Source organism: Leucoraja erinacea, chromosome 14 (assembly GCF_028641065.1).
Source record: "Leucoraja erinacea ecotype New England chromosome 14, Leri_hhj_1, whole genome shotgun sequence".
NCBI lineage: Eukaryota > Metazoa > Chordata > Chondrichthyes > Rajiformes > Rajidae > Leucoraja > Leucoraja erinaceus.
In genome coordinates this window covers 1,691,195-1,718,647 of record NC_073390.1, presented here as the reverse complement: position 1 = coordinate 1,718,647, position 27,453 = coordinate 1,691,195, and the positions used below count along the sequence as shown (strand labels likewise).

Genomic DNA, 27,453 nt, shown 5'->3' with positions numbered 1-27,453 from the left:
CAGGAAGATTGTTTCCGATGTTGGGGAAGTCCAGGACAAGGGGTCACAGCTTAAGGATAAGGGGGAAATCCTTTAAAACCGAGATGAGGAGAACTTTTTTTCACACAGAGAGTGGTGAATCTCTGGAACTCTCTGCCACAGAGGGTAGTTGAGGCCAGTTCATTGGCTATATTTAAGAGGGAGTTAGATGTGGCCCTTGTGGCCAAGGGGATCAGGGGGTATGGAGAAAAGGCAGGTATGGGATACTGAGTTGGATGATCAGCCATGATCATATTGAATGGCGGTGCAGGCTCGAAGGGCCGAATGGCCTACTCCTGCACCTAATTTCTATGTTTCTATGTTTCTATCACCTATTCCCTCTCTCCAGAGATGCTGTCTGACCCGCTGAGTTACTCCAGCTTTTTTGTCTCTATCTTCTGCCCAACCTACTTATTTTCCAAATCCTCTGCTATCACTAAGGATTCAGAGATTCCAGTGTTTTCCTATTTATGTTAGGCCTAATAGCTTGCTATTCCCCACTTTCTCTCCTTCCATTCTTTTATAGCACTGCACTGTAATGTACACAAAGCTGCCAAAATGAAGAGTGGAATTTGAAAAGATCCAGCTTTCAAAAAAATAAGAGTGGTGATAAAATAGAATGGAAATAATTGAACAATCTGGGCGGTGGATTCCTTTATGGAGCTATTAATCAAACAAAGAGCCGAGAGCTTTCTCTGTGGACAGATATTTCAATATAGAAGAGAAATTCAGTGATAACTTCTGACTAGATGTTAGCCCATGAGTGAGTAATAAAATCCAGATGTCTATTTGCAATGTTGTATTTTTGAAATGCATTACAAGAATGAAAAAGACAAGAAATAATATGGAGCTTACCTTGGCTCAGTCATCCATAGAGAACATAAACCAAGAAGATGATCCAACTGTTTCTTAACATGATTTTGCTTTCACATCTCTCATGCTTCCCTAACGTTTATATTAAGTAATACTTGAAATGAGGCAAGTTTGTATGGGTTCAGTTTGACCCCTTACCTCATTGATATGGTTCATTTCAAGACAATGTGTCAATGCTATTTGTCATTTTAAGGAGTTTCAAGGTCTTTCTTTTTTGAGCACTTTTTTGAGAAACCAAAGAGCTAACTTGGTGTTATTAGTTCATCTTTTGTTAATATAGGCCAGCCTTACAATAAACATAGAAAATAGGTGCAGGAGTAGGCCATTCGGCCCTTCGAGCCGGCACTGCCATTCAATATGATCATGGCTGATCATCCAACTCAGTATCCTGTACCTGCCTTCTCTCCATACCCCCTGATCCCTTTAGCCACAAGGGCCACATCTAACTCCCTCTTAAATATAGCGATATATAAACATCACAAACAGAGGAGTAGCTTTTGCAATTTTCCAGTCCTATGGAACCACTCCTGACTCAGCGATTCTTGAAAGATCACCACTAATGCCCACAATCTCTAAGGCAACCTCTGTCGGAACCCTGGGATGTACTCTATCTGGTACAGGTGACTTATTCTCCTTCACACCTTTCAGCTCCCAAGCACCTTCTCCTTACTGATGGTATCGTCCACAGTGAAGACCGATGCAAAAACGTATTCAATTAATCTGCCATTTCTTTGTTCTCCATTACTACCCTATCAGCCGTCACATACAACGTATAATCCTCCGACATTTTTGCCACGTCCAACTGGCCACATCTTCCCATCTCCTCCCCTTTCTGCTTTTTGCAGAGACCGTTCCCTCCGTAACTCCCTAGTCACCTCGTCTCTTCCCACCCAAACCACCCCCTCCCCTGGTACTTTCCCTTGCAACCACGGGAAATGCTGCACTTGTCACTTTACCTCCCCCCTCGACTCTATCCAAGGACCCAAGCAGTCTTTCCAGGTGAGGCAGAGGTTCACCTGCACCTCCTCCAACCACATCTACTGCATCCGCTGTTCCAGATGTCGACTTCTCTACATCGGTGAGACCAGGCGTAGGCTTGGCGATCGCTTCACCCAACACCTCTGCTAAGTTTGCAATAACCAAATCGCTCAGATCTCCCGGTGGTTCAACACTTCAACTCCCCCTCCCATTCCGAATCTGACCTTTCTGTCCTGGGCCTCCTCCATGGCCAGAGTGAGGCCCACCGCAAATCTGAGAAACACCACCTCATATTTTGCTTGGGTAGTTTTACACCCCAGCGGTATGAACATTGACTTCTCCAACTTCAGGTCATCCTTGCTTTCTCTCTCCTTCCCCTCCCCTTCCCAGCTCTCCCACAAGCCTACTGTCTCCGCCTCTTCCTTTCTTTTTCCCCACCCCCCCTGACATCAGTCTGAAGAAAGGTCTCGACCTGAAATGTCGCCTATTCCTTCTCTCCATAGATGCTGCCTCACCCGCTGAGTTTCTCCAACATTTTTGTCTACCCACTACTTCTCCAGCATCATTTTCCAATGGTCCAATGTCCACTCTTGTCTCTTTCTTCCTTTTTTTGCAGCTGAATAAACATTTGCTATCCTCTTTATATTATTGACTAGCTTACCTTCATGCTTCATCTTTTCTCCCCATATTGTCTTTTTAGTTACCTTCTGTTGGTTTTTATAAGTTTTGGGCAGGCTAGGACTATTTCCTCGTGTGCAAAGAGGATAAAGGGTGATCTTATAGAGGCTAATAAGATGGGTGTTAGGGCTTATGGGTAGAAGGCAGGAGAATGGGGTTAGGAGGGAGAGCACGGGGGAAAATGGAGGAGGACTGGCCAAATTTTGTGCCTTCCACCACAATGATGAATGCTGTGGTGGATGTTTATGTTAAATTTTTATTGTGTTTTTGTGTGTTCTTTTTCATTGTACCGCTGCTGGAAAATTCATTTCACTTGCACTTTATGTGGCATTTAAGAGACTTTTGGATAGGCGCATGAATATGCAGGGAATAGAGAGGTATGTGTTATGAATAAGTAGATAAATGATGGTCTGGCCATGTTAGGCATATAAAAGTGTGGACCGAGGGGCATATTCTTGTGCTGTACTGTGCGATGATCTAATATGAATCAGTGACTTTCTGGGTCAGGACCTTTATGTGCAAGTGACGAATAAAACTGATTGTGAGAGATAGATAAGCCAGCCATGATTGAATGGTGGAATAGACTTGATGGGCCGAATGGCTTAATTACGCGCCTATCACTTTTGAACATGAAATTATAAGATCATGAGAGCGATAGATAGTGTAGATGCACAGATACTTTTACCCAGGGTAGGGGAATAAAGAACCAGAGAAAGGTTTAAGGTAAGCTGGGAAAGATTTAAGAGGAACCTGATGGGGTGCTAGATCTATGGAACGAGATGTCAGAGGAGGTACTATCACACGTTTAAAAGGCATTTGGATAGGTACATTGATAGGATAGGTTTAGAAGGCTATGGGACAAATGCAGGCAGGTGGCAGTATAGATGGGGCATGTTGGTTGGCGTGGGCAAGTTAGGCTGAAGGCCCTTTTTCCATGCTGTTTGACTGTGTAATTGACATGTAAATAATATCAATAAGAACCATTACAGGTTCATCTGATAGTCGACAAATATTTTACAGCTGCCTGAAGAGCCACAATGTTATGATTTGATTAGATTGCAAATCATCTGAAAAGTTATTAAATTTTGCTTGAAAGGTTGAGCAGAATAAGACGGACATTTATATTGGACATTAGAGAGCAGAAAATCCACCGATCAAAACAATGTTGATTTTTAATGGTTCAAAGTTTGACATTATAGCAACGCATTTCGTAACTGGAAAATTAGCAGTGCGAAGATTTAATTTGGACAACATGTTATTTGAGCTATTTTCTACCATACCTTAAATTATACTGTAATTGCTTAGAAAAGTGGCATCTTAATGAAAATCTAATTTGCAAAGATTGTTAAATGGTTTCAAAGAACTTTCATGTATTCCCAGCTCCAGGCGACACCCTCTAATGCTGCAATATTACATATTTCCTCACTATACAAAGGCCATAAAGGCTGAAGAGGGCAATTCAGGATGATATTCAGTCTGACATAATACGGCAATGTAGGAAGACAGTCAAGATGAATGAAGAATGAGAATAGGCATGAGGAAATGGTTGATCGGACGGGTGAATTTCAAGCCAAGAGCGTTTTATTGTCATGTGTCCCATATAGAACAATGAAAATCTTACTTACAGCAGCACAACAGGCGGGATATGGGCCAAACCCAGGCTAGGGTAGATTAGCAGTATTAGAATCCAAGCTATATGTATATATACACACACGCACTCAAAATTAGCTTGGATTCTAATATCGCTAATCTACCCTAGTCCCACCTGCCTGTTTGGCCCATATCCTGCTCAACCTTTCTTATCCATGTACCTGTCTAAATGTATTGTAGATTTTGTTACCCAAATGGGAACATGCTTACCCTGAACTCTTGTCATCACACTTTTAAAATCTTTTACCCAGGATGAAAAAAATCAAATACATGAGGGCATAGCTTTAAGGTGAGAGGGGTAATGTTTTAAGGAGATATACGGGAGATGTTTGATTACATTAGAAGTGTGGCAATTGCCAGGGGTGGAGGTTGAAGCAGATGCATTGGTGGCATTTAAGAGACTTTTGGATAGGCACATGAATATGCAGGGAATAGAGAGGTGTGTGTTATTAATAAGTAGATAAATGATGGTCTGGCCATAATGTTTGGCACATAAAAGTGTGGACCGAGGGGTATATTCTTGTGCTGGACTGTGTGATGATCTAATATGAATCAGTGACTTTCTGGGTCAGGACCCTTCTTCAGACTGGGATGATACATCTGGGATGATACATCTCAGCTTGCACGAGAAATCCCTAGTGTAAAAGAAAGCTCATATGCAAACATTTGTTTCACACCATATGATAAAGAAATGGCTAAAAAGAGTGACAACAGTAGAGACTAAAGCACAAGACAATCCTGGCCATAGTATTAAAAACTTGTGATTCGGAGTTAGCCACATGTCCTATTAAACTATGCTAACATTTGCATCCACATGACCATGTGGAAACTAGTCCACAAACGTCGTGTCCAGCAAACGCAGGGCAATCTAATCTAGATCATTATTCCTTCGCAAACTGATACAAAGGAAGATGGCAATGGCTGGGGAGGAACTGCAGTCGCTGGTTTAAACCGAAGACAGACACAAAAGGCTTGAGTAACTCAGAGGAACAGGCAGCACCTCTGGAGAGAAGGAATGGGTGACGTTTCGGGTCAAGACCCTTCTTCACACCGAGAGTCAGGGGAAAGGGGAATGAGAAATAGACGCCACTTAGGAGAAATGAATGGAAGATATGCAAAAGCAATGATAATCAAGGAAATGTGGGGCACACAATAGCTACTGTTGTTTGTGGGATAGGTGACAACGAGTATACAGACAGAGGAACTAGGGTGGGGAATGGATGGAGAGAGAGGGAAAGCAAGGGTTACTTGAAGTTAGACAAATGGGTTGTAAGCTGCCCAAGCGAAATATAAGGTGCTGTTCCTCCACTTTGCGTTTGGCCTCACTATGGCAGTGGAGGAGGCCCAGGACAGAAAGGTCAAGTCAGGTCAAGTCAATTTTATTTCTATAGCACATTTAAAAAACAACTCTCGTTGACCAAAGTGCTTTACATCAGTGCAGGTCCTAACTTGCTACATACAATGGTACATAGATCAACAATACATACATAAATACATACAGTGCTCCCTCAGAAAACCTCAAGAAAGGCTTGAGAAATAAGTTTTAAGTCTAGACTTAAGAGTCGATGGAGGGGGCAGTTCTGATGGGAAGAGGGATGCTGTTCCACAGTCTAGAAGCTGCAACCGCAAGGCTTATGCCTAGACCGCAGGATGTTCAGTAACCCCAAGTCGGCTGATCTGAGGGACCTGGAGGTGGTGTGGCAGACTTTTGATGTAGGTGGGGGCTTTGTATACATGAAGAAGGAGCTTGAAATTGATTCGGAACCACACAGGGAGCCAGTGGAGAGAGGCCAGGATCGGGGTGATGTGATCCCTTTTTCCGGTGCCCGTCAGGAGTCTCGCTGCCGCGGGAGGTTCCGCGTTTTGGACCAATTGCAGGTGGGACAGGGATGATTGGCTGATGCCAGTGTAAAAGGAGTTGCAGTAAGCAAGGGAGGTGTGGGAATGGGCAGGGGAGTTAAAGTGTTTGGCAACCGGGAGAACACATTGGCCAAGGCTGTGTGGTATCAGGCATTCCAGCTCTCCACATTAACATAGTTCTTCAGGTGAATGGCAAACACCAAACCATATTTTGCTGCTTCAACAATGGACTTTTCATCATTTTGATGATGACAGCACAAGGTTGATCGCATTGGAACATCTTCAGTAAATGAACCCGCCTATGCTGGTATACAGCATGTATAAACCACATTCATATGTAGTCCTGATGTCAGAAACAATAGGAGAAGCATTAGGCCATTCGGCCCATCAAGTCTCCTCCACCATTCAACCATGGCTGATCTATCTCTCCCTCCTAACCCCATTCTCCGGCTTTCTCCCCATAGCGCCCGATACCTGTACTAATCAACAATCTATCTATTTCTGCCTGAAAAATATCCACTAAAGGTCACCACAGATTTCCACGGCAAAGAATACTACAGATTCACCAACTCCCGACTAGAGAAATCTCTCTTCATCTCCTTCCTAAAGGAACGTCCATTAATTCTGAGACCTTCACCTCTAGTCCTAGACTCTCCCACTAGTGGAAACATCCTCCCCACATCCACTCTATCCAGGCCTTTCACTTTTCTGTACATTTCATTCTTCGAAACTCAATGAGTATAGGCCCAGTGCCGACAAATGCTCATTATAGGTTAACCTACTCAGTCTTGTAAACCTCCTCTGGACCCTCTCCAGAGCCAGCACATCCTTACTCAGATAAGGTGCCCAATACTGCTCACATTGCTCTGCTGTTCATTGGTACAAAAGTCCCACACAAAAGTACAAGGTCCCATGTTATCACCTCTCTTAACTTTCAATGGTGTTGCCAACAATGAGATGGCATCAACATTCTCAGAATCAACACAAACAGAGGAATTCAAATGGGAAGGCTATTTTTATACAGTAGCTACAAAAGCAGGCTGGATATCCCGAGGCAAGTGATTATTTCCTGGCACCGTATAGCTTTCCTGCCATCTGCAAGTCACAAGTCAGGGGCATGACCCACTTCCCTTTATCAGATACACTCATCCAACGCCTCGGAGCTGAACAAGGGAACGAAGCCTGCTGGATGTTGCATCCGAAACACACCTTTAACCAAACACTCCTTCATTGCCGTTGCATGTGGGAGTAGTGTGTGAGAGAAGTGGCACTGCAGTTACTTGCCCAACTACTCTGATAGAAACAGGAGGACTCAAGTGTCACCAACTAGAAAGACAAACTGTCCGTTGGCCTACATTTGTGTACAAAATATACCACAGCTGATGCCCAAAGGATATACAAATGATCCCAGGAATGAGTAGGTCAACCTATGATGAGCGTTGTCGGCACTGGGCCTGTACTCGCTGGAGTTTAGAAGAATGAGGAGGGGGGGGGGGGGGGGGGGGGGGGGGGGGGCTCATTGAAACATACAGAATAGTGAAAGGCTTGGATAGAGTGGATGTGGAGAGGATGTTTCCACTAGTGGGAGGGTCTTGAATTAGAGGTCATAGCCTCAGAATTAAAGGGTGTTCTTTTAGGAAAGAGATGAAGAGAAATTTCTTTAGTCAGAGGGTGGTGAATATGTGGAATCCTTTGCCACAGAAGGCTGTGGAGGCCATGTTAGTGGATATGTTTACGGCAGAGATAGATAGATTCTTGATTAATACGGGTATCAGGGGTTATGGGGAGAAGGCAGGAGAATGGGGTTTGGAGGGAGAGATAGATCAGCCATGATTGAATGGCAGAACAGACTTGATGGGACGAATGGTCCAATTCTATTCCTATCATTTATGACCTTGTGATGAAGGGAAGTGAATTAAATGAAGGCTATCCTGATTGATTCATCAGATGTGGTGGGGAGGGGGTGGTGGGGAGGGGCAGTGGTGCTTTTCTCCTACAAAGAGATTCTCCCCTCTCCCATCAGGCAAAAGGTACAGAAGTGTTAAAACGCACACCTCCAGATTCAGGGACTTTCTACCCAGCTGCTATCAGGCAACTGAATCATCCTATCACAACTAGAGAGCAGTGCTGAACTACTATCTATCTCATAGGTGACCCTCAGACCATCTTTGATCGGATTTTACTGGCTTTATCTTGCACTAAACATTATTCTCTTATCAAGTATCTGCACACAATGAATGGCTCATTTGTAATCACATATTGTCTTTCCGCTGACTGGATAGCATGCCACAAAAGCTTTTCACTGTAAAATATATATAAAATGGTCATAAATAGTAAAGGCACAGGAGAATTATGCTTCCCTAAGAGATGTTTCCCTAAGAGATCGATCTCTTAGGGAGGCATAATTCTCCCGTGCCTTTCATCGGCAGTACATTTAAAACAGGGAAGTATGTGCTACTCACGGCCGTAGACGCTGCTTCAAGCCATCAGTGGGAACGGTCCGTAAAGGCAGCTGAAACTCTGCCTTTACACCGTGGACTGCGTGCATGTGCTGCGATGCGCACTGCTCATGCGCAAGTTTCTTGGCGGGTTTTTCAAAGATGGCTAGTGATTGCCTGAAGAGTTTCTCAAAGCAAACTTACGAGAAATAGACCAAAATAATTGAAAATGGCGGACCAACGCCGGAACTTAAAGAACTTCAACAGCGCAAAGGAACAAAAATAATTAGACCATTTAAAACAGCTTGGTACAACAGGAAACAAAGAGAGATGAATGGGTTTCATGTACAAATAATATGGTAGATAAGTTTCTTTAAGCTATATGTTTTTAAATCCTTTATTAAGAGATAGGACCTATTGAAGACAAATTACTTGGTAAAAGTCGAGAGAACAATCTGCGCATGCGCGGTTTCCAAAATTTTTTAAAGCCACTGCCTAATTACTCACAGCAAGTGCCTGGTACCTTTCCGGGAGTTCACCCCCCTGAAGGATCTTCTGACATCGGCCTCTGTAACTGTGACTGTAATACCTGTATGGGGGCTCGGGAAGGAACATCAGTGTTCTCCTTATCAAAGCTTGTGTAGAATACATTGAGCTCACCAGGGAGTGATGCTACGCTGTCATTGAGCTGTCCCCCAGCTTTACCTTTTGGGAAGTGATGGCATTCAAGCCCTGCCACAGATGTGGAACATCTGCCTCATCCTCCAGTTTAGAGCAAAAATCATTTTTATTTAGCCATTTTGGTGGCCTGATCAAGGTCATCTCTGGACTTTGTGTAAGAATCTGTGCCACCAGACATGAATTCCCGAGATCTGGTTCCCAGAGGAAGCAGCCCTGACAATTTGCAACAATGCATCTCACAAATGGTGCACATTGCAAAGCAGGGTTACCAGTGATGGAAGGATTGAGTGGGCATGTGGTAGATAAGGTGACCAGCAAATGTACTGCTTTGTCTTGAAAGGTGTCATGACCGTACGATCAGCACGCAACCTGGCAAGTTGGGGATTACTGCATCACATCGATGCAAACTGAAAGGCTTTGATGTGTCAGTCACTTGCCAAGCCTCCAGTTCTTTCAAAGAAGATGGGTAGAAAGTGTTAACTAATGAGAGGTTTGATCTAACATGAATCTGGAGAGATGAGGAGGTCAGAAATGGGAAGGAGCGATGGAAAGGTAATAATAATAATAAATTTTATTTATGGGCGCCTTTCAAGAGTCTCAAGGACACCTTACAAAAATTTAGCAAGTAGAGGAAAAACATGCAAGTGGAATGAAATAAATAATAGAGATATGACTAGTACACAAATTAAAGACAGAATTCAATTCATAACACAATACGAGGCAAATCAAGCACAGATGAAAAGGGAGGGGGACGTGGGGCTAAGGATAGGCAGAGGTGAAGAGATGGGTCTTGAGGCAGGACTGGAAGATGGTGAGGGACACGGAATTGCAGATCAGTTGGGGGAGGGAGTTCCAGAGCCTGGGAGCTGCCCTGGAGAAGGCTCTGTCCCCAAAACTGCGGAGGTTGGACTTGTGGATGGAGAGGAGACCGGCTGATGTGGATCTGAGGGACCGTGAGGGTTGGTAGGGGGAGAGGAGGTCAGTGAGATATGGGGGGGCCAGATGGTGGAGGGCTTTGTAGGTGAGGACCAGGATTTTGTAGGTGATCCGGTGGGAGATGGGAAGCCAGTGAAGTTGTTTGAGGACTGGAGTGATGTGATGCCAGGATTTGGTGTGGGTGATGAGTCGGGCGGCTGCGTTCTGGACCAGTTGGAGTCGGTTGATGTAGGTGGAGCTGATGCCAAGGAGAAGTGAGTTGCAATAGTCCAGTCGGGAGGAGATGAAGGCATGGATGAGTCTTTCAGCAGCGGGAGGTGTGAGAGAGGGTCTGATTTTGGCGATGTGGCGGAGGTGAAAGAAGGAGTTTTTAATGACATGGCGGATGTGAGGCTCAAGGGAGAGGGTGGAATCAAAGATCACGCCAAGGTTGCGGGCCTGGGGAGATGGGGAGACAGTGGTGCCCTCAATGGTGAGAGTGGGGTTATTGATTTTGCTGAGTGTGGCTTTGGAGCCTATGAGGAGGAATTCTGTCTTATCGCTGTTGAGTTTGAGGAAGTTATGTTGCATCCAGGCTTTTATAGCTAGAGGTTAGGGCCAGCAAATGTAAAAGGAAGTCAAGCAGGGAGAGGTGAAGGAATATGAGGATGTTGTGGTGGTGGGCTCATCAATGTGATGTGGAGTTGGGGGAGCAGTATTGTCTGAAGGATAATAATGTACTGATTCTGCAGTTGTCTCAGCCTGGGACAGTGCTGCAAAGACCATATTGTCTCAGCAGCACCCAACAACAGTCACTCCCATCCAACATTGTCCAAATGCTCCTAGAATCGCCTAAAAGGAACAAGGCATATGGAATCACACCACCCCTCGTATCCCAAAGTGCATCAGGATTGGACGGTATCCAATGGTCAAACGTAAGCTGTCAAGTTTCTAGACTGGTACAAAATGACCCAACCGGAGGGCTTCTCGCTCCGGTAGGCGGCGCGGCTCTGGCCAGCAGCGGCCTCTGCAGCCTGTCCGCGTTTTTATTATTTTTGTCTGTGTTTTTTATGTAGTGTTTGTTATTTTATGTTGGGGTGTGTGTGTGGGGGGGGGGGGGGTGGGGTGGGAGGGGGGGGGGAAACTTTTTGAATCTCTCCCTGCACTGAGACCCGACCTTTTCTCGTCGGGTCTCAGTCGTCGTTGAGGCCGTAACGAGGAGCGGCCTCCAACAGGAAGAGACCGGGGACTCAGGTGTCGACTCACCGTTGCCGTCGCGGAGCTGGCCGGGTCCGGAGCGGTGGAGGAGCGCTGCTGCTGCTGGTGCTGCTGCCGGAGAGTCGGAGGCTCTCTATAGGTCTGTGGACGGCGGCGCCGGGAGCCCACGGCTCCCTGGGGGGAGACCGCTTTTCGGGGCTTCTGCGGCGGCGACTCCTCCCGCCCGAGTTGCGGGGTCGAAGGGCTCCTGGAGCGGGGCCTGACACCGCTGCCCCGCGCGGCTGGAATGGCCGCGGACTTTGCAAGCGCACACCGGGGGCTCTAACACCAAGACCCGGTGTGCGACCTCGCACCACCCGGCGTGGCTTTATTGGCCACGGGACAATCGCCATTGCCAGCCGGGGGCTTTGACTTTGACTCTGACATCGGGGGGGGGAGAGTGCAGTGGTGAGATACGTTTATTTGGCCTCCATCACAGCTATGTGATGGATGTTTATGTTAAATGTAATTATGTTGTGTCTGGGGTCTATTTGTGTGGTATGTATGGCTGCAGAAACGGCATTTCGTTTGGACCTCCAGGGGTCCAAATGACAAATAAATTGATTCTGATTCTGATTCTGGTACAAAATGACCCAAGAATGGTTTTTACGTTTCACTCAGGAAGCAAGAGGTTTGTGAGTTGCATGCATCTGAAAAAAAATTGGTAGGTATTGGAAATGACAGGGGTAACACAGTGGTAGAGTTGTTGCCTTACAGCACCAGAGACCCGGCTTCGATCCCGACTACAGGTGCTGTAAGTTTGTATGTTCTCTCTAGGGCCGCATGGCTTTCCTCCGACACTCCATAGATGTGCAGGTTTGTAGGTTAATTGGCTTCTGTAAATTGTCTCCAGTGTGTAAGATAGCACCAATATGAACGGGTGATCGCTGCTTGGAGTGGACACGGTGGGCCTGCTTCCACAATGCATCGCTAAACTAAACAGATATATGCCATGACAAGCTTGGACTTAATGTTGAAAACAATAATCATCCAGTGGCTAGAAACAAAGAATGGCAGATGTTGGTTTCTACACACAAGGACACAAAGTACTGGTCTGATGAAGGGTCTTCACTCGAAACGTCATCTATCCATGTTCTCCAGAGATGCTGACTGACCCGCTGAGTTACTCCAGCACTTTGTGTCCTTTTATAAATTATCCCGTTGGATTCTTTGTAAAAGATGGAAGTGACATGCAACACCAGGGCAACATGCAACTTTGCAGCCACCATCTCTGATCGATTTAGTTCCAAATCTCCGTTGTACTACTGTGAGCAGTCATCAAGATAATCAAAGATACTTTCCAGAGAGCTGAGGAAACTGATTCATTGTTTTGCTACCCTTTCATATTCCCAACTGGGTGGCTCAGATGAATAAAGTTTGCCACAGATTTACAGCCATCTGATCCCTTAGCAATAACCACTACAGGACATGTGTCACAGAATACAAACATAAATCACACACTATATGTGTGACTAGGGCAGCGGTAGAGCTGCTGCCTTACAGCACCAGAGACCCGGGTTTGATCCCGACTATGGGTGCTGTCTGTACGGAGTTTGTACGTTCTCTCCGTGACCTGCGTGGGTTTTCTCCGAGTTCTTTGGTTTCCTCCCACACTCCAAGGACGTACAGATTTGGAGGTTAATTGGCTTGGTATAAATGTAAATTTCCCACTGTCTCGTTTATATCAATGGGTCAATGGTAGAGAGGGTCAAGAACTTCAAATTCCTGGGCGTGCATATTTCTGAAGATCTTTCCTGGTCCGAGAACACTGATGCAATTATAAAGAAAGCACATCAGCGCCTCTACTTCCTGAGAAGATTACGGAGAGTCGGTACGTCAAGAAGTCATAATACCTCCCTCCCCACTCTTCCACTTCTCTCCCCCTTACCCCACCCCTCTCCCTCCCCCACACCTCTCTCTCCCCCCCACACCTCTCTCCTCCCCCACCCCTTCCCCTCTGTCCCTCTTCCACCACTTCCCATCCCTTTTCCCACTACTCCTCCCCGCTTCCCCTCTCCCCCTCCTCTCTCCCCCCCCTCCCACCACTCTTTCCCCTCTCCCCCCACCTCCCATCCCACTCTTCCCCCCGCCCCCCTACCACTCTCCCCCCTACCCCACCTCTCTCCCTCCCCACCCCTCCCTCTCCCCTCCCCCTTCCACCCCCCACCCCTTCCCCTCTGACCCTCTTCCCCCACTCCCCCCCCCTCCCCCCTCCCCTCTTCCACTCCTCTCACCACCCTCCCACTCTCCCTCCACACTCTTCCCCCTCTCTCACCTACCCCATCTCCCTCCCCCTCTCCCCTCTCCATCTCCTATCCCCCTCCTATCCCCCTCTCCCCACCGCCCCTCTCCTTCCCCACTCTTCCCCCTCCCTCAACACTTCCCCTCTCTCCCCCACCCTATCTCATTCCTCCCCTCCCTCTTCCCTCCCCCACAACTCTCTCCCCTCCCCTCTCTTCCTCACTCTCCTCACCCTCGCATCCCCCTCCTGCTCCCACTCCACCCCTCTCTCCCCCACCCCCCTTCCATCTCTCCCCCCGCCCCATCCCTCTCTTCCACCACCCCCCCTACCCCTCCCCACTCTTCCCCTTACCCCACCCCTCTCCCACCCTCCCGCACCCCTCTCCTCCTCCCTTTCCCCCCCTCTCCTCACTCTTCCCTCTCTGCTGCCTCCTTCCCCTCCTCCTTCTCTCCCCTTCCCCCACCCCTCTCTCATCCCCTCCCCACCACACTCTTCTCCTCCCCCTTCCCCCTCTCTCCTCACCCCCTCCCTCTCTCTCCTCCCACCCCCATCTCCCCCCTTCCCCTCTCTCTCTTGCACCACTCCCTGCTACCCCTCTCCCCCCTTCTTGCCCTCCCCCGCTCTCCACCCACTCCCCACTCTCCTCCCCCTACCCTGCTCTCCTCTCCATCCCAAATCTCTCCCGTTTCCTCCTCCCCCTCTTCTCACCCTCCCCACCCCGTCTCCCCCTCACTATCCTACACACACTAGGGACAATTTTTACACATACCAAGCCAATTAACCTACAAACCTGTACGTCTTTGGAGTGTGGGAGGAAACCGAAGATCTCAGAGAAAACCCACGCGGTCACGGGGAGAACGTACAAACTCTGTACAGATCGTCGGGATAGAACCCGGGTCTCTGGCGCTGCAAGTGCTGTAAGGCAGCAACTCTAACGCGGTGCCGGATAAGATATATATCTTATCCCTCAGTATACTCTCCAGTAACTTGCCTGACACACAATTTACGTCATCAAGATCGTGTTGTAATCTTAGACGCCTTCTCCACTTTACTGCCAGTTTTGGTGTCATCTCCAAATTTATTAACCATGCCAATGACATTCTCAATCAAATAGTCCATATAAATGACAAACAACAATGGACCCAACACCAATCCCTGCAGCATATCACAGGACATCAGGCCTCCAATCTAAACAATAACCTTCCTCTACCAGTCTCTTAAAATTTCTTTATCCACATTTAAGCTACAATATTAGCATGCTGTAGTTATGCCAGTCTAAAACCTCCACCAGGAGTTGAGAGTAATTACATTTTGACATGCTTTGGCTTAGTGATATTCATGAGAATTTTTGATACAAGAGCTGGAATAAATTATTTGTAAAACAGAAACAATTGCAGACATCATTATTTGAACAGATTGCACAAGTTTTCTGCATTGGCTTCCATGCAGTAGCTTTCAACGTGGTCAGATTTTTATTTTTATTTAAAGATATCCTGACATAAAATGACTTTTATAAATGTCCGAGATTACTGATTGTTGGGACTAGGGGAGAATATTCATGGGGGCACATCCAGTGGAATATACAGTGGTCATATTCAATTAGAAAATCAAATCTCAGAATGTGACCTAGTTACACATTGATTCACATAATTTTCAATGTAACAAAGAAATCATCAGTTTGTGTCATTATTAACACACGTCCTCAAAGTACAATCCTTTGGAAGCACCCAAACTCCTCCAGCCAATGAACTGTTTTAAATAAAGTCACATTTAGTTATCCACGAACTTTATAATTTCTATCTGCCATTTATACATACCTGGCATATCATGTGCACTGCTTGGAACTCGCTTTAATGCTGGCTTCAGTGGCTTTTGTGATCCATTTCGACTTGGAGAAAATGATGATTCCTCAGTCCCAATCTGAAGAGAAAAAGTGTTCAAAAAAAGCACCAGTTATTGTCGCATCATTTGAAACAACAATCCTGCAAATCCCGTGACCTAACGTAATGTTTAGCTTAGTTTAGAGATGCAGCGTGGAAACAGGCTCTTCAGCCCACCGAGTCCATGCCAACCAGCAACCATCCGTACACTAGTTCTATCCCACACATTAGGAATCATTTACAGAAGCCAATATACAGAAACCCGCTTGTTTTAGGAATGTGGGGGGAAACCATAGCACCCAGAGAAAACTCACATGGTTACAGGGAGAACGTACAAACTCTGGTTAGTCAGCACCAGTAGTCGGGATTGAACCCTCGTCTCTGGCGACTCTATTGCTGCACAATAGGCCGACTAAACAATGTTTTCCAAATAATCCACATCTTCACTATTCTACTTACATACGACTGCAGCAAATTTATAAATTAAATTTGAAGATTGTAAATAATATTCGAGTTATTTGGAAAGGAGTTTTATCTTTCAATTTACATTGAAGGCAGGATGTGATGATACCACCCATTGCTTAATCCAGGTGACTCAGGGATTCATTGACAAAAGGTGGTTACGATTTGCCGTGTATACATTAAGTGACCAGATGGCCCACATCCTGCTGGGATTTAGTTCTAAACCATCCAGGTCTTGATATCGGCGAGACAAAGCGCAGGCTCTGCGATCGTTTCGCTGAACACCTCCAGTCAGTCTGCCTAAACCTACCTGATCTCATGGGTGCTAAACACTTTAACTCTCCCTCCCATTCCCACACTGATCAGTCTGTCCTGGGCCTACCTCATTATTAGAGTAAGGCCCAATGCCAAATGGAGGAACAGCATCTCATATTTCCCTTGGGCAGCTTACACCCCAGCGGTATGAACATTGACTTATCTAACTTAAAGTAACCCTTACTTTCCCTCTCTTTCCATCCCCTCCCCCACCCTAGTTCTCTGACCAGTCTGACTGTTCCCTTGATTACATTTTATCTTTGTATGCTTCGTTGTCGCCTTCCCCTACCTAACAATGATCAATTCTACATTTTATTTTCATCCCCTTTGATGTCACATTTTCACACCTCACCCTTCCATATCTCTGCGTTTCCCTCTCCCCCTGATTCTCAGCCAGAAGAAGGGTCTCAACCTAAAACATCACCTATTCCTCCCCTCCAGAAATGCTGCATGTCCCACTCAGTTACTCCAGCATTCTGTGTCTTTCTTCGATGTAAACTCGCATCTGCAGTTCCTTCCTACACAATCAGGTTTTGAACCTGGTGAAACTCAAAGACTTTGCAGTTAGGTCTTAAATGCATTGCAATAGGTTTTGGACACCTGCTCTTTTGATGGGGATAGTAGGATTTATGTCTTTATATTGATGACAGGACTTCAAGAAAAAAAATTACAAGCAAACGGTCAACTAACCATCTTTTCCCCTGGCTATAGGATGAAATTCAAACTTGGAAGAGCAGGCTATCCTTTAAATATTGATTTTCTTCATGAATGAATTTCATTGATCATTGACTGAACTGATAACACGAGTTTGCTAAAAAATCTGTAGGATTGATTAGAAATATTGCCCATTTCATAAATGTATTCACAAATCTAAGAAGTTAACACCAAAACAGTGAAAATAACACCCATTGCTAAAGCTTTAAAATATTACAGTGATATTAAACAGTGAAACAATACAATACATCTTTCATGATTTACTAAAACCAATTTATGAACAATACAGTCAAGCAGAGATCCATGATGCAGAATTGTTGTTGCATTGCTAACATTACACCTACACCCATCTCATTATCTTCTACATGAATAATCTATATCTACACCCAATGGTAAAAACACTGAATTTTCCAATTTCATGTTACCTGCTCTACCTTGCAGTCTTTTCTCTCTCCTTCTGTACACCCACACAACATGGCCCCGTCATCCAGTTTTGTTCTCCTTCATTAGCTGGTTCCATCTGCCTGATACTAGGTCTCCAATCTCTCCCCCTCATCATCTCGTCCCAAAACGCCACCCATTCCTTCTTTCCAGAGATACTGCCTGACCCGCTGAGTTACCCCAGCAAATTGTGTCTATCTTTGGTGTAAACCAGCATCTGCAGTTCCTTCCTACACATTCCTCCCTTACCTGGTTCCACTTGTCATCTTCTTTACTTATTAGATTCCTGCATCTGTATTCTCTTATGTCTGTATTTCCCAGCTTCCCGTCTCAAACTCCAGCCTCGCATCCCTGCACCCCATTTTGTTCAACCCTAAATTACTCTAACATTACCCACGAATCCCACCCCTAAACCATCTCCCCTACATGTGCCCAGCTATGTGTGGACAGGACATCGGAGGACGAGAAGCCGAAGCTAAGAAATGGAAGCCAAGATACCGAACGAACACAACTCCGAAAGGATACAAAGCCGAACGGACAACACGCTGAAAGGACAAGACGCAGAACGGACATGACGTCGAACAGCCGCCGAACGGACATGACGTCTCCGGGGACGGGATTTGTCCGAGACCTTGTCAGCGATTGGTCCGGACCCCCGCTACTGGCCGGTGGAAGGCAGGAAGGTGGAGGGGGGGGGGGGGGGGGGGAGCTTGAGCTTGCATTTGTAAAATAATGACAGTGACTCCAAGCTGCTGCGACATCATGTCCATTCACCATCAGATTTTAAGCAGAAAAACAATCTGACGCCAAACAGACACAACGTCAAAAAGCCTCTGTGGCAATCGAAGCAGCTTGGAGTCACTGCCACCAATTTACAAACGCAAGCTCAAGCTCCCTCTCCCCCCACCCTCCCGTCTCCCCGCGGCCAGTGGTGTGATGGACGTGGGGCGTCTAGACCAATCGCTGACCTTTGTCGATAATTGACAAGGTCTCGGACCAATCCCATCCCCGGAGACATCTTGTCCGTTCTGTGTCTTGTCCGTTCTGTGTCTTGTCCGTTCTGTGTCTTGTCCGTTCTGTGTCTTGTCCATTCGGTATCTTGGCTTTTCGACGTGATGTACGTTTGGTATCTTGGCTTCCACTTCTTGTCCTTCGACGTCCTGGACGGGTACCATGCCCATCACCCTCCTCCTCACCTGGCTCCACCTGCCAGCCCCTGCCTTACCTCTCATCTATTTATACAGGTCAGGACAGTGGTGGAGAGTCAAACCCTTCAAATCCCTGTGTGTGCATATCTGTGAAGATCTGTCCAGGGCCCAGCACATTGATGCAATCAGAAAGAAAGCCCATCAACGTCAACAAATACTCTCTTGAACTTCTACATGTGTACGGTAGAGAGCATACTGACTGGTGCAATACGGCTGATTCAGCAAATCGAATGCCCAGGAATGAAGAAGATTGCAGAAAGTGGTGAACGCCACTCAGTCCATCACTGGTACTGACATCCCCACCATCGACGAGATCGAGATCTACCAGAGTCGCTGCCTCAAAAAGGCAGCCAGCATCAGAGACCCACACCACCCTGGCCACACACGCCTCTCACCCCTGCCATCGGGAAGAAGGCACAACAGCCCAAATACTAATGTACAGATTTAGGAGAAGTTTCTTCCCTTCAACCATCGGGCTATTAAACACTACAACTTCAAATAAGCTCCAAACGACATAGTCTTGGGGGTATTGTGTTTGTCTTTGCTCAACTGTTGTTTGTTTATACGCACTCCCAGTCCCGATGTGGTCTCAAGCTTCAATGCTAATTATCCCTTTACCTCCATAGATGATGAGTGACATGACGAGTTCCTCCAGCAGTTTATTTTACCTTCCAGGTAACAACATCTGTGGTGTCTTGTGACTCTATTTCCAGTTACCTTATTTTCTTTAAAAGTCATAAAATGTAATAAATATGGGAATGGTAGACAAAAGTGCTGGATATACTCAGCTTGTGAGGCAGCGAATGAATAGGCAACGTTTCGGGCCGAAACCCCTCTTCAGACTGATGTGGGGGGAGGGGGGGGGGGGGGGGGGGGGGGGGGGGGGGGAGAAGAAAGGAAGATGTGGAGCCAGTGGGCTGAGGGAGAGCTGAGAAGGGGAGGTGAAAGTAAGGACTACCTGATATTGGAGAAGTCAATGTTCAAACCGCTGGGGTGTAAACTGCCCAAACAAAATATGAGGTGCTGCTCCTCCAATTTACGGTGGGCCTCACTCTGGCCATGGAGGAGGCCCAGGACAGAAAGATCGGATTCAGAATGGGAGGGGGAGTTGAAGTGCTGAGACACCGGGAGATCAGGTTGGTTATTGCGAACCGAGCGGAGGTGTTGGGCGAAGCGATCGCCAAGCCTACGCTTGGTCTCACCGATGTAGAGCAGCCGACACCTGGAGCAGCGGATGCAATAGATGAGGTTGGAGGAGGTGCAGGTGAACCTCTGCCGCACCTGGAAGGACTGCTTGGGTCCTGGAATGGAGTCAAGGGGAGGGGGGGGAGGTAAAGCGACAAGTGTAGCATTTCTTGCAGTTGCAAGGGAAAGTACTCGGAGAGGGGGTGGTTCGGGTGGGAAGGGACAAATTGACCAGGGATCTAGCATCTGCAGTTCCTTCTTTTGTTGGTTTTTTTTTGTTTATTTTATTAGAAGTTAATACAGTACAAAACAGTACAGTGGAACCTAATTTTAGGTGCCAATCTGTAGTTCCTTCTAAAACATAAATATGGGAATACTGAAATTATGTGCGTTAGACCGGAGGAAATATGCCAATTAAAATGGTTTGCATCTTCTAGAATCTTATTTCTTCTTTGTATACACTATCCTTATTTTCTTTTCAAGTAGAGTTCAGGGATTGTCACAGAGACCCAGTGAATTAAAAGGTAGTTCAAGAAACACAAAGACTTTCTGTAAAGAACATGGAAGAGAGTGTGCAGGAGAGTTTAAAAATACCATTGGAAAGAAAACCCGTAGAGTTGAAAATGACCAGGGAAACGGGGCTTGTGCAAGATTTAAACAAAGACATTCCAAACGATGTCACTGCAAGTTAAAGCAGGCTTGTGGTTTAAACAAAGTTAAATTAACAACAGCTGTTCTGGTATCTAAAACAGTAGTGATTTGACACGGATTATATTTGAAATATGCTTATTTCTGTTAATTGAGCTAATCTCATGAAAGGCACTGTGTTAGCCAGGCCACTCGGATAGCACCTTCCAATCCCACAGCCTCCTCTGTGAAAAAGACAAGGATACGAGTCAAATCGATTGCCACACCTCACAAGATATTAGTGGTTCCACTCCATGGCCAGAGTGAGTCCCACCATAACTTGGAGGAGCAGCACCTCTTATTTTGCTTGGGTAGTTTACACCCCAGCGGTATGAACATTGACTTCTCTAATTTCAGGTAGTCCCTGCTTCCTCCTCCCCTGCCCAGGTCCCTCTCAGCGCACTGTCTCCGCCTCTTCCTTTCTTCTTCCCACCCTCACATCAGTCTGAAGAAGGGTCTCGACCCGAAACGTCGCCTATTTCCTTCGCTCCATAGATGCTGCCTCACCCGCTGAGTTTCTCCAGTATTTTTGTCTACTTCTACCCGAGTGTCTACAGCATTTTTGTCTACTTTTCCAGCATCTGCAGTTCCTTCTTAAACAGTGGTTCCCAGTAGTTTAGTTTGGAGATACAGTGCGGAACAGGCCCTTCGGCCCATCAAGTCCGCACCGACCAGCGATCCCTGCACATTAACACTATCCTACACACACTAGGGAATTTACACTTATACCAAGCCAATTAACCTACAAATCTGTACATCTTTGGAGTGCGGGAGGAAACTAAAGATCTCAGAGAAAACCCACACATGTCACAGGGGGAACATATAAACTCCGTATAGATCAAACACTGGTAGTCAGGATCAAACCCGGGTCTCTGCTGTTGTAAGGCAGCAACTCTACCGCTGCACCACCATGCCGCCCCTGAAGTACTGAAACTTTCCACCCAATGGTACCAGGAATGTATCTTCATCAGTAGAAATGCAGGGATTGTCAAGGCCAGTGAAGTCTAGGCTAGCCAGCAATGCCCATATCCTGTAAATTATTAAAATATTAATGGGGCGCATTATCAACCTGGTGTGAAGGAAGGAACTGTTGATGCAGGTTTAAACTGAAGATAAGACACAAAATGCTGGAGTAACTCAGCAGGTCAGGCAGCATCTCTGGAGAGAAGGAATGGGTGACGTTTCAAGCCGAGACCCTTCTCCAGACTGAGAGTAACTCATCAGTCTGAAGAAGGGTTTCGGCCTGAAACGTTGCCTATTTCCTTCGCTCCATAGATGCTGCTGCACCCGCCGAGTTTCTCCAGCACTTTTGTCTACCTGAGAGTAACTCACGTCGGAGAGAGGAGGAGAACATCTTTATCAACCTGGTACCTTGGTGCAAAGGAGATAGTGCTGCAGACACTAGATTCTTTATCGATTGCACAAAGGTCTCATACACAATGGTGTCAGTTTACCACAGGATGATAGCCACCCTCAATTTCAATAGTAATTAGTAAATACAAATTAAACAGTTCATTTGATTTAATAAAGTTCAAGATAGTGGACTAGTGATTAGTGTGTTTCCCTCCTGTGGGTCTAATTGCTCACCTCAAACCTGACTCCAGAATCATGTGCATCTTTGTTTCCTTCTTCAATAATTCTGACTGAGTCTGGATCCACCTTCTCCTCCGTCTGAGCTTTCTGTCGAAGGTAGTCCATTCTCCTTTGTCTGCTCAGTTGATTATTAATAAGGGCTTGCAGTTGATTCCTTTCAATGGAGCCCAGCAGGATCATGGAATCTAAGGGTGTAATCAGCCCAAGTTAAATACTTATAGATATCAAGTCAGTACTCAATGTAAACCAGAAATGCTGATATCCACCCATCAATTCACCACAATACTACTCTCTATAATATGAACCATCTACACTTGCTAGAGATAGACAATTACACGCACCTGAATTCATGCTTTCACATTTGCTTTGCTGACAAAAAGAAAACAGAGGTCATTTTAATCAGCCATATAGTTCAGAGAGCTATAGAGTTATTACTAGCGTTGCCAACTTTCTCACTCCCAAATAAGGGACAAAAGGTCAAATTAAGGGACAACTTCCCAAAGTAATTTGTTGCCCGACTCGGCCGTGGCTGGGTGAATGATGAGTTGGCCCCGGGTGCTGGACTGCACACAAAGCTAAGGGGTTTTGGCCCGGCACGCGCGACATTGCGCGCAAAGACCGGCACCCCATCCAACTTATGGACCAATGATCGGCCATGAGAAGGAGGGGTGTCGGTGGTGTCGGCGGTAAGCAAAGGTCCAAAGACCGGGCTGCCAACCGACGGGGCCATGGGCGAGGCCCTGCTGCTGCACTCCACGGGCTGCACTACATCGGGACGGGTGAGGCGGGGCTGAACGTGGTGCTCTGACCCAACAGTCCCCTCGACCCGAGTAGTAGCAGCCAAATATGGGACAAGGGTGGTCCCGTATAGGAAAAACCAATTTGGCCGTATATACGGGATGTCCCGACTAATATGGGACAGTTGGCAACCCTAGTTATTACATAAAGGTGAAAAGCTTTCATCGAATGTGCTTGCCTTCTACTGTAGTACAATGTTCAGAATGGAAAAACAGAATGCATTTTCAGGCACAGTAATACTCGTCAATAGTTACATGGTGCAGTTTTAAGATGACACGCTGGTTGGATAAACTGTACACTGCGTAATAATTAGTGTACACAACCCGTCATGGGAGATTGATAAGTCAGGAACACTTTTGCATTGCATAATGTACAGCGTTCAAAGGTGGCCATAGAATTGCGTAGGAAGAAACTGCAGATGCTGGTTTACAGCAAAGATAGACATAAAATGCTGGAGTAACTCAGCAGGACAGGCAGCATCTCTGGATAGAAGCAACTTGTCCATGCAAGAATAAAAAAGTACTGATGTTGGAAACATAAACTGGTGCAGTATTTAAGAGAGTATGAATTGGAAGCCTACTGTGGTAAAGGTGATTTTAAATTACACTCACTCAAACAAATGATGTATGCAACTCCCTTGTCAATTCTTCCCTTCCCTCCCGTACCACCCCTTCCCTGGGCACTTTCCGTTGCAACCGCAAGAAATGCAACACCCGTCCCTTCACCTCCCCCCTCGACTCCATTCAAGGACCCAAGCAGTCGTTCCAGGTGCGACAGAGGTTCACCGGTATCTCCTCCAACCTCATCTACTGCATCCGCTGCTCTAGATGTCAGCTGATCTACATCGGTGAGACTAAGCGGAGGTTGGGCGATCGTTTCGCCGAACACCTCCGCTCAGTCCGCAATAACCAACCTGACCTCCCGGTGGCTCAGCACTTCAACTCCCCCTCCCATTCCCAATCCGACCTCTCTGTCCTGGGTCTCCTCCATTGCCAGAGTGAGCAACACCGGAAATTGGAGGAACAGCACCTCATATTCCGCCTGGTGACCTTGCGTCCGGGTGGCATTAACATTGAATTCTCCCAATTTTGCTAACCCTTACTGTCTCCTCCCGTTCCTTAACCCTCGAGCTGTCTCCTCCCATCCCCCCGCCCTCGGGCTCCTCCTCCTCCCCTTTTCCTTCCTTCTTCCCCCCCCACCCCCCATCAGTCTGAAGAAGGGATTCGGCCTGAAAAGTTGCCTATTTCCTTCGCTCCATAGATGCTGCTGCACCCGCTGAGTTTCTCCAGCAATTTTGTGTACCAAATAATGTATGCCTATCATTTTGTATATGTCACACTAGCGACAAATGATGATACTCAATTTGCTGAGTGTTAATTTTGGCCGATCCTCAATTTTTCGTCTGAATACTGAACCGTTGGATAGCCAAATCAAGATGCCAGCACTGATCCGGGAAAGGAGGATACAAAATGGACAATGTTGCAAACAAGGTATGTTGAAACAATCTGGTGCCTAACCCAGCCAACTATTCGCTTACTAGCCACAGAAACAGACCTACAATCACATCTTAAATCCACACTTTTTACATTTCTGCAGATACACTGTGCATGGCTCGATTGTAATCATGTACTGTCTGTCTCACTGACTGGATAGCACGCAACAAAAGCTTTTCACTGTATCTCGGTGCACGTGACAATATACAAACTCGAAAAAGCAGCAGGAAAGAAAAAGAAGGAAGAAAACTAGTCAGGAGTAGAAAAAATATTTCAAGGAATTTTATTTTAAGGAATAAAATTCCTTAAAATACTTTATCTCTGGTTAATTAATTAATTAATACCCATTGGAACAGGATAAATAATTACAAAGGGAAAGAGAAATCAAAGATGGAATATACACTTTAATTTCACAGTGCATAAATAACCCTATGTCCTAAACATGTTGCAATCTTGTTTTCCCCCAAAATGCTCCACTCAAAATAGACCCAAAATGCTGGAGTAACTCAGTGGGATAGGCTACATCTCTGGATAGAAGGAATGGGTGACGTTTCGGGTCGGGCCTGAAGAAGGGACTTGACCTGAAACGTCACCCATTCCTTCTCTCCAGAGATGCTGCCTGTCCCACTGAGTTACTCCAGCATTTTGGGTCTATCTTCGGTGTAAACCAACATCATTCATTCTAACACAAACCTCCACCCAGTTTTGTAGTAATCAATGTTTACTTTCTAAAATATCTGCAGTATCTTTCTGGTTCCAAGTTTAACCAACTCTCTTAATCAACAAGTTAAGAATCTTACTGTGAACACTAATTCAAGAAGTGAAAAAACATTCAAACAAAAATCACACACAATACACAATACACAATACAATTTATTTGTCACTTGAACTTCATAGAGGCTCAAATGAAATGTTGTTTCTGCAGTCATACACACATGAAAAAAAAGACCCAAGACACAACACAATTTACACAGACATCCATCACAGCGCATCTCCTCCTCGCTGTGATGGAAGGCAAAAAAACTTATCTCTCCCCTGCACTCCCCATTCCCCTCCTGATGTCAGAGTCAGAGTCAAAGCCCCCGGCGGGCGATGGCAATTGTCCCGCGGCCATTAAAGCCACGCCGGGCGATGCAATGCCGCGCTCCGGGTCTTGTTGTTGGAGCCCCTGGCGGGCTCTAGCAAACTCCCGCAGCCGTTGAAGCCACGCGGGGCGATGATGTAAGGTCCAGCTCCAGGCACTCATCGACCCCGCGACTTGGGCGGGAGAAGTCGCCGTTGCAGAAGCCCCGAAAAGCGGTCTCCCACCAGGGACCTGCGGGCTCCTAATATTACTGTCTTCCAGACCTGCGGTAAGCCTCCGAATATCCGGGGGTCGGGTCGCAGCAGCGCGCCACCACCGCTCCTCCCGCTCCGGACTCGGCCAGCTCCATGATGGTGAGTAGGTCCGCAGTTCCGTGACTGGAGCCCCAGGTCGTTCCTGCTGGAGGCCGCTCCACGTTGCAGCCCCAACGACAACGGAGACCCGACAGGGAAAAGGTCAGGTTCTCCGTGCAGGGGAAAGATTTTTAAAGTTTCCCCCCCCACACACACACACGCACACATACACACGCACATACACAAAAAAATAACTAAAAACTACATTAAAACGGGACAAAAAATAACAAAAAGACAAACGGACTGCCGAGGCCGCTGCGACGTGAGTTATATACATTTCAACATCTTGCCTGCTATGGATGGCCAGTCTACAAGTGGAATGGAGCTGCGGTTTAGATGCTAGAATCATACAGAATTTATTGTCTGGGTTGCACAATCGGGAGCTTTCTAATTCCCATGTCCTCTCCACCCCACTATCTGACCAGACAAGCAATTCTGATTCTGGATTAAATCAGGGGTTTAGCACATCAGTTTTTTAAAGGGCCTGTCCCACAAGCATGCGACTGGATGCGGCAAGCGCGACCAAACCAGAAGCGAGGGCCGCGCGGAGGTCGAGTGTGTGACGTGAAGTTCGAGCGAAGTCCGCGGGAAGTTCGCGCGTGACGTACGGCATCAAGACGCCCTGCGTCCGGCATCGAGACATACGGCCTCAATGTGTCTGCGGGCCGGCAGGCCGTTGCCGCGCGGAATTTTTGAACACTGTCAGTTTTCCGGAGCCCCGCGCGATGTTGGGACCAGCTCCGCACAACTCCATACAGCTCCGGCGATCGAAGTGGGACCGGCCCCGCGAGGCCGTACGACTCAAGCGACCACGTTAGGTCGCGCTTGCCACATGCAGTCGCATGCTCGTGGGACAGGCCCTTAAATTAATGCCAGAGGCATTATGCTGTATTAATCCCGTGTATATAATCTAGTAGCAAAACAATACACTTTCAAGAAGGGTCTCGACCCAAAACGTGGAATGGTTCAAGTTTAATGCATTTCGTTGTCTCTGTACTGTACACTGACAATGACAATTAATTGAATCATTTCATTTTTTCATTTCATTTCATTTCAAGTTCAAGTGAGTTTATTGTCATGTGTCCCTGTATAGGACAATGAAATTCTTGCTTTGCTTAAGCACACAGAAAATAGTAGGCATTTATTACAAATCAGATAAATGTGTCCATATACCATGATATAAATATATACACACATGAATAAATAAACTGATAAAGTGCAAATAGCAGAAAGTGGTTATTAATAATCAGAGTTTTGTCCGAGCCAGGTTTAATAGCCTGATGGCTGTGGGGAAGTAGCTATTCCTGAACCTGGTTGTTGCAGTCTTCAGACTCCTGTACCTTAAGGTAGCAGGGAGATGAGTGTGTGGCCAGGATGGTGTGGGTCTTTGATGATACTTCCAGCCTTTTTGAGGCAGCGACTGCGATAAATCCCCTCGATGGAAGGAAGGTCAGAGCCGATGATGGACTGGGCAGTGTTTACTACTTTTTGTAGTCTTTTCCTCTCCAGGGCGCTCAAATTGCCGAACCAAGCCACGATGCAACCGGTCAGCATGCTCTCTACTGTGCACCTGTAGAGGTTAGAGAGAGTCTTCCTTGACAATCCGAATCTCCGTAATCTTCTAAGGAAGTAGAGGCGCTGATGAGCATT

At 46.5% G+C, this 27,453-nt stretch overlaps 1 protein-coding gene across 2 annotated transcripts in view; it reads right to left on the bottom strand.

Moving 5' to 3' along the window:
- The window catches only part of LOC129703182 (chloride channel protein 2-like), a 496,183-nt gene that overhangs the window by 56,923 nt on the left and 411,807 nt on the right, over positions 1–27,453 (bottom strand). For both annotated transcript variants that reach the window (XM_055645357.1, XM_055645358.1), the window contains exons 17-18: positions 22,070–22,260; positions 15,408–15,510 (exon numbers count right to left, since the gene is read on the bottom strand). In XM_055645357.1, the coding sequence (XP_055501332.1) occupies positions 15,408–15,510; positions 22,070–22,260 (294 nt within the window). The remainder of the gene's footprint in view (positions 1–15,407; positions 15,511–22,069; positions 22,261–27,453) is intronic.